General features: G+C 35.0%; 1 protein-coding gene across 2 annotated transcripts; it reads right to left on the reverse strand.

Moving 5' to 3' along the window:
* Positions 1–1,497: 1,497 nt before the first annotated feature.
* On the reverse strand, positions 1,498–4,656 carry LOC133672703 (uncharacterized). 2 transcript variants are annotated; one of them, XM_062093194.1, is made up of 5 exons: positions 4,500–4,656; positions 4,356–4,408; positions 2,298–2,492; positions 2,078–2,158; positions 1,498–1,998 (listed from the first exon to the last, which is right to left on the reverse strand). In XM_062093194.1, the coding sequence occupies exons 1-5, from the start codon at positions 4,554–4,556 to the stop codon at positions 1,830–1,832; spliced, it is 555 nt and encodes a 184-aa protein (XP_061949178.1). In that variant the 5' UTR covers positions 4,557–4,656; the 3' UTR covers positions 1,498–1,829. The 2 variants fall into 2 exon arrangements, with proteins under 2 accessions (XP_061949178.1, XP_061949177.1); XM_062093193.1 differs by having other exon boundaries at positions 2,078–2,191.
* Between the last annotated feature and the right edge of the window lie 2,840 nt (positions 4,657–7,496).

Raw genomic sequence — 7,496 nt, forward strand, 5'->3', positions numbered from 1 at the left:
TTAACCAAACACATTAAACAACTTTTTATTCAACCTAAATTTCAACCACAGTTTGAACCAAACATATATTTTTCCAAACCAACCTCAACTAAAAATATTTTTTATAAAATAATTTTTTTAAAACCACAACCACAACAACAACCGCAATACCAAAAACAACTAATTTTAAACATATTTCTATGCATCGATAAATTTTATATTAGCCCACGAGCTATAATCTAGTGTATGTATGACGTCATTGAAGGTGATGTTACCCCAACGACCACCAAAAATGCAAAACCCACTGATTTGTGCTATAAACCAAACCGCTAAACAAAACAGAAGGAAGCTCCCACTGAAACCTCACACTCACACGTTATATATATACAATTCCCATTCTCCAGCTCTTTCCATCTCCATAAAACAATGGCTTTCATGATCTCTAAAGCTCAGCAATGCATCTCAGAAACTGAGAAATCGAACCAAAACCACCCCGAAGTTGAAGACAAACAAGCGCTCACTTGTCCTGTCAGCAGCCAGCTACATTTAAAACCATCTGTTCATTCCATGGACAAAGATGTTATCCTGAAACGTATCCGCCACCATAAGAGGTCAAACAAGGTAAAAAACGCTATCCAAGCTCTGGCTACATTTACAGGCAGCTTAGACCAAGAAAACATGGTGTTAGCAGACCAACGAAAGTGGCTGGACCCTGATGATGCGTTCTCCTCATCTTGAATGTGGCAATATACTTGATGAAATTTGTTGCTTGGATTGTTGGATGCATCACACTTCCTTCAAGCCGAAGAGAAGGGTAGGACTATGAGAATGAATCTACTCTCACCTTAGTAAAAACCAGATTGTGACGCTTCGTGATTGAAGCTTCAATATGACCAAGTTAAGATATTGTGACCATGTTTATGACTGCTATATATATCTTTTACGAATTGATGTTCTTGTATTGCCATTGTTCAGCAATTGCAGTTTAATGGACTTGTCTTCAAGAGCATTTCTCTCTGAATTCAATATAAGCTCTCGAAGCTTCATCACTCCCAGATCTCGAGTGAAAGGGTTTCCAAAAAACCTTTGAATGCCCATAATGAATTTGGGTTTCTTTTTCTTTTTCTTTTTAATCCAACTCGAAACTCCCAGTTCATATTGGCAAAATCAGCTCTGGTTGTCATGGTCTGGGATCATAGAGCAGCTATGGTGTGCATGTGAAGACAAGTTTGTTCACTAATCAAAGAAAAAAAGGGGCACAGAAAACCACATATTATATGCACCGAGTAGATTCTAAGAGATTGAATCCAGCAAGTCACCAAGATTAGAAAAATCCCCCGGAGGAAGGGCAGGAGAGGGCTTCTGAGAGATACAACTGATTTGTTTATATATGATTCAAAATCCAGAATGCAGTAGTCCCTTTTGAATGATTAACCTATATTTTCCACAACAATAAGTCGCCAATATTTTCTATCAACTTATGAAGTATCAATGAAAGGGATTCAAAATAGGCAAAGATTTTTAGCAGGACAGGTCCCCCAGCAAATTGCCGTTAACAATTTCTCTAACACAGATTAGATATTCATAATGATCAACAATCAATCCTTGGGAATCAGAAAATACTTGAATGATACAATGCAAAATGTGTCAACGTTAACTGTATTCGTCTCAATTTTGTATGCGTTTCAGTGGAGTTGAAAGTGATGTAAGAATTATTATGGTGCAGTAGCTTGAAAATACGCTTTGGGAAGTTGAGTAACTGGCCTCTTTTCGATATCAATGTCTTCCACTAGCTTTGAATGGCTCAGTATTACATGGGCACATTAACAAGAAACTGACTCGCGAGCTTGTCATTTCTTACTGAACAAGCCAGAAGCAGATATCAGGCGAAGTGCTTGGTTGGGGTTGTTCAAAACCGAAGATGATCGTGAAAGCTGCATTTTCTTTTTCTTCAAGAACTCCAGTGAGTTTTGTATGCATTGAGGAGGTGCCATCTCCTTCAAAATAACAGTTTCCTTCCTGCAAATTAAAATTCAATAACATTATTATTTTGTTTCAAAAACATCATTTCCTAGTTTAGCTTTCAATTATGCCTCACCCTGAGCTTCTGCGCTTTTTCTTTTTTGGAAGCCACTTCTCTTCAGCGTTCTCATCCTCAGAATCGGACAAAAAGACTTTTCTGCAGACAGCATAAGTTCTCCTGGTTAGAATCCTGTACATGGAGATAGAAAACATCTGTTTCTGTCCTCATTCATGTGCTTTTGTGTGTGTGTGCGCGCGAGGGGGGGGGGGGGGCGAGGGAGAGAGGGGTATCATACTTCTCCCGAGCTGCAAGCAGTTGAACAATATCACTTGGAAGCATCCCTCCAGAGCCCAGAGACTCTTTCTCTGTTTCTGTTTCTGTTTCAGTTTTGGCTTCTACCACATCTTGTACACTTTCATTCACTTTAGGTGGTTGTGCTGTTTTCCTCTGTGCCAATCGTCTGCGCTTTTCTTTAGCCTCACGAACAACTCTATTCAAAGTTAAACAGGTTTGTAAATCAAACTGATAACATCAAACTAAACAGAAATAAAAGAACAGTAGAATCAACTTTTGAATAAGTATATAACTATATCTAGATTTGGCTTTGAATGGGGCAAAACTATAAGGGAAAGGAAAAAGGTAAACCAAACCAACAATATTGAATACGAACAACTCTATTCAAAGTTAAACAGGTTTGTAAATCAAACTGATAACATCAAACTAAACAGAAATAAAAGAACAGTAGAATCAACTTTTGAATAAGTATATAACTATATCTAGATTTGGCTTTGAATGGGGCAAAACTATAAGGGAAAGGAAAAAGGTAAACCAAACCAACAATATTGAATCTAGGAGTAAAATAGTTTTTGCAGCCTTTGAAAAAAATAAAACAGCTAATATTCCATGCATGTTGCATTTCCTAGAACAGGAGAACATTCCGCTATTTTGTAAAAGACTAACAATTCTGCTGATTATTGATTTGCTACTCACCTAAATTTGTTCTTCTTCAGTAAATGAGTACAGACGCCTTCTGCTCATACATGCCCAGAATATAAAAGTTTAGCCTTTTGTCCAGTATAACCCAGTTTATGAAATGGAGGCACATGTGATATGTGCACTGTGATTTTTTGAACTCTAACCATCCCTAACCAGTGTTTTCTTAGACTTCAAAACATTCCCACTTTGCCAAATTAAACTTTAGTGCACCTCCCAGAAAAAACTGTCCATCTTGCCAAAGAGAATGCCTCTACTTTTCAAAGGTTAAACATCAACAAGGCCTCCTAGCCAAGCCCAAGGCTTGCATGACACTTAACAAGAGCTGAATGGGTAAGTTATTATAAATCCGTCAACTAGATACCAATATAGCTGATCCTTGTGGGATGCATAACTAGAATAGCAAAGTTGCAGCAGCAATCTTCACTATCCTCACATCAATAACTTAATCTAAAGCTCGGTGTTTCCTGGGAAATTCAAAATGGGCCACATCCCACATCAATAACAGTTCAGAAGACCACCTAAGCAAAGTTGCCATAGTCAGCTCCTAATTTATCAACGAAAAAGAGCTCTCTAACTAAACAAACACCATGCTCCACGAATTGCAATTAGGAATTAGAGGGTCATATAGAAACAAGGAGTATGACAAACATCACACAGAACAACCAGACATCCTAAGAACAGCAAGAAAGTATGGGCAGCCAAAAATGAAAAACCCGAAGCAAACTGTAAACCTTTAATGGAGGAAGTCAATTCAGGAAGCAATTTGGCAAATCATAGGAGAAACCATTAAAAGACAAGCAATTCATGTTCTGCTAAGTAAATAGTATTTCATTAGTATCATTATTTTTCTCCCAAGGACTTCTACGTTTCACACCATCCAATGCTTCTCTCACGCCAGTTCTGAATACCACAACTTAAGAAGAAGAGAGTAACTTTAAAACTTCAAGATTTGCTAATCAAATTCACAAAATTTCATCAATATATAATATTTTCTCCAAAAATGAGTCAACTTTCCAAATAAATGCCATAAATTAAAAACATCAATTACTTTAACTAGTGCACTTTTCCTCAAGTAGTTATTCAAAATAAATAATTCAACCAGCGCAAAATTTCAAGTAAATGCCACCGCCCCTTTTTATAGTTCCACCACATATAGCCACGACAAAAGAAAAAACAAAAGATCACAGCTTCAATTCAAAAACCCGTTATCAAAATAACTAGAAACACAATTTAGAGTCAAATAAAACTAAAATTAAAAAAAGGCAAAAAATAATAAGCTCAATCAAGAAAACAAATCTCTTTTGAGGGTCTTGTTTGCTAAAAATTGAGACTGTAGTACAGAGACCAACGAAAGTACCTTGCCTTACTTTCTTTCTGCACTCTTCTTATCTCTTCATCTTGTTGTATTCCCTGTAAACATAACAAAACATCAAAAAAAGAAAAAAAAAAGATTTTTGAATAAAACATAAAATTGAAAAATAAAAGGGATAAATTTTGGAACCTGCTCTGCAGTAAATTCCTCAGGCGCGTCCGATTCCGAATCTTCTCTGCCCGACATCTTGTATTACTTGTCTGGTTTTGAGGTTTCTCTCTAGTCTTAGGGTTTTAAGGTTTAAGGATGTAATATCATGCCATGCGCAACTTCCAGCTTGCTTTTGACGGGCTTCATCTTTTGGGCCTCATATTCTTATCTGCCTAAATGTATTTGGGCTTGTTGGCTTTTGAGGCTTCTTCTTTTATTTCCTTTTATGTTTTAGAAAGAGAAATGAATATATATATATATATATAAAAAGCATTAATGAACGAATTTTTTTTACTAGTGATACTCATGGGGTGTTTGGAAATATACTATTTATTATTTTTTAAATGTATTAAAATAATTTTTTTTATTTTTTAAAAATTATTTTTTATACCATCATATTAAAACGATTCAAAAATTAAAAAGTAATTAATTTTGAATAACTTTTTAATTTTTTTATAAAATAAATGCAATTCAAAATGACTCCTCAACTTAATTATGCATATCAACTAAGGGTATGTTTGAGGGTATTTGAGAGTATGATAATGGTTACTTTTTAAAGTTTTTTTTGTCAAGAAATGTATAAACATATATTTTTTATTTTTTTTTAAATTATTTTTAATATTAGCACATCAAAAAATCTGAAAATATAAAAAAAATTAAAATTTTATGAAACATGGTTTGCAATGTGTTTCCAAACAATTACGGAGAATTTCTGTATATGTACTATATATACAGGGTGTGTATAGTATAGAGGTATAAGTCGGTGGAACATTTTAGCAAATGATGATAACGTGAAACAACTAATTAATTAGTTCAACAAATGTAGAATTAAAAAATCACATGGTCATAGCCGACCATCTGGTCAAAACAATTTTTTTGTGTAGAAAAACACACCGGCATGGAGGGATTTTCCAAATTTCTTTTTCTCAAAGTAAGGTTTTGAGGACAATGGAGGAACGAAGGATGGGAGGAGCATGGGATAAAATAGAGAGATGGCGAAAATGGGGTAGATGCATTCTATCTCGACTAAATAATAATTAAGACCTTCTTAATTATTTGCAAAGGCAAATATCTCTGTCGGTAGGTATCATAATTAGTGATTACCACAATTCTTAATAGTGGGATGTTTTGTTAAAATTATAATAATCTATCACAATGATTAAAGGATTAAATTGAAAAAAAACTATAAAAATTTGAAAAAGAGAAGAAGCATTCTTGCAGTGAGAAGTGAGAAAAGTTGCAAGGAAAACACCAGATGTTTGAGGTGCTTTGTTAGTGTTAATGAGAACATCCCTCCATTGATAAGGTAAGTTTTTTAGTCATTTGTTGCATTGGAAATCAATTTTCCTTTTATATTCAGTGTTCAAACACATCTTCTACTCTTATATACAGGTCGTTCCCTTGCAGGTATGAAATTAATTATTAATTGCAGAGGTGCAATTATTTCTCAAGTTCACAGCCCATTTTATATTGAGTGCTGGACCAGCTGACATTTAGCATCAATCTACCCTGTCTGCAGACAGTTGACATTTAGCATGTTGGAACCTGGGATCAAACGGATTGGCAGCAGGGAAACAAGGCTATCAATTTTTATGCAATTTAAGGCCTAGATAACCTCAAATCAATAAAAAAGAAGAAGAAATCTCTATTGTTTTCGAATTGTTCATCAGGAGATGACCTAGCTCTTTACTTTAAAATCACGTAACCAGAAGTCAAAAAACATATAGCATAGTTCATCTCGTGAGCTATATGGATCTTTTCATGACCACAGCAGAATATTACAGCATCGCTATTGAAGATTTACCAGGCATCAAGTTGTTCGAGAAACACACACACACACACACTCACGCACACATCAAAGTCAGAGCTAATTTGCATAGGTTAGACGACATATAATGTGGTACATTATATGTAGCATGCGTGTTTGCCTCATGCTAGACAGGCAGATCCTACCATATCGTGGTTTGCAATGAACACTGTCTCAAATATGCTTCGGTTCATGCTATGGCTTCGTCCACCTACCAACCATATGTATCTCAGAAGAAGCTTTTCTTTGTTATCCATGCAAAATATATATAGGTATGGATATCTACAGAAAATGCAGATGAAATCTTACTCTGGACAAAACAACTGCTGAATATCTCTTGGTTTAATTGTTTTGTTTATGGGTTTTGGTAGAGGGTTTCAAATATGCTTGTTTTTCCACTATTCGACTATTTTTTAACCTAATTATTAGTGTCTTAATGTTTATAAAATTTTGATAATTAAAAAAAAAAAAAAAACAAAGTTTTTGCGTGATAGGAGAGGACGATTCCTATTTATTTCGAGGCAAATGGTAGTGTAAATAAAGCTTAAAACTAACACATGTATATTTTGTGGCCTTTCATTAATGGAAATTTCCTGCGTTATTAACACGTACACATGATTCACTGACGCTACAAATATGTTGAATGGTGTGGAAATTGGAAGAGAGAGAGAGGGAATCAAGAAAATATAGAGAGCGCATGCATTGAGTCAACGGGCAGTCTCCTTCACAGACAGAGTAAAAGATTGGTTCATGGAATATTAACGATGAAGTGAACATATGCAGGTCAATTCCCGACTACATGAACCACCTTTTGATCTTTCCTATGATTTAGACCAAGCATAACCAAATATCCTAAATGAATAAATTAGTGTCAATATATTTTGATGAACACTTTAAGGCTAGAATATTGAACACCCAATTACCAATCCTAGCGAATCGCAGAGCTAGATATCCAATACAATTGATGGATTAATTCAAGTTCACAGGCAAAAACAAGAACACAAGAAAAGGAAGAAGAGGTTGCTGTAGCTTGAAATATCCTTTGTGGGTTTTTTAAACCTTAGGGATACAATTGATACAGACAACCTAATACTTAAATTTTAACAGCAATCTAGCTAGATCTTCCTTAATAAAAAACAAAGACATAGTTAGCCTACTCCATTAGTCCT

Source organism: Populus nigra, chromosome 14 (assembly GCF_951802175.1).
Source record: "Populus nigra chromosome 14, ddPopNigr1.1, whole genome shotgun sequence".
NCBI lineage: Eukaryota > Viridiplantae > Streptophyta > Magnoliopsida > Malpighiales > Salicaceae > Populus > Populus nigra.

Coding starts and splice junctions, on each gene's coding strand:
- LOC133672703 (XM_062093193.1), bottom strand. CDS start 4,556: ATGTCGGGCAGAGAAGATTCGGAATCGGACGCGCCTGAGGAATTTACT. Junction 2,192..2,297: donor CTGCTTGCAGCTCGGGAGAA/GTATGATACCCC, acceptor CTCCATGTACAG/GATTCTAACCAGGAGAACTT. Junction 1,999..2,077: donor AAAAAGCGCAGAAGCTCAGG/GTGAGGCATAAT, acceptor TTTAATTTGCAG/GAAGGAAACTGTTATTTTGA.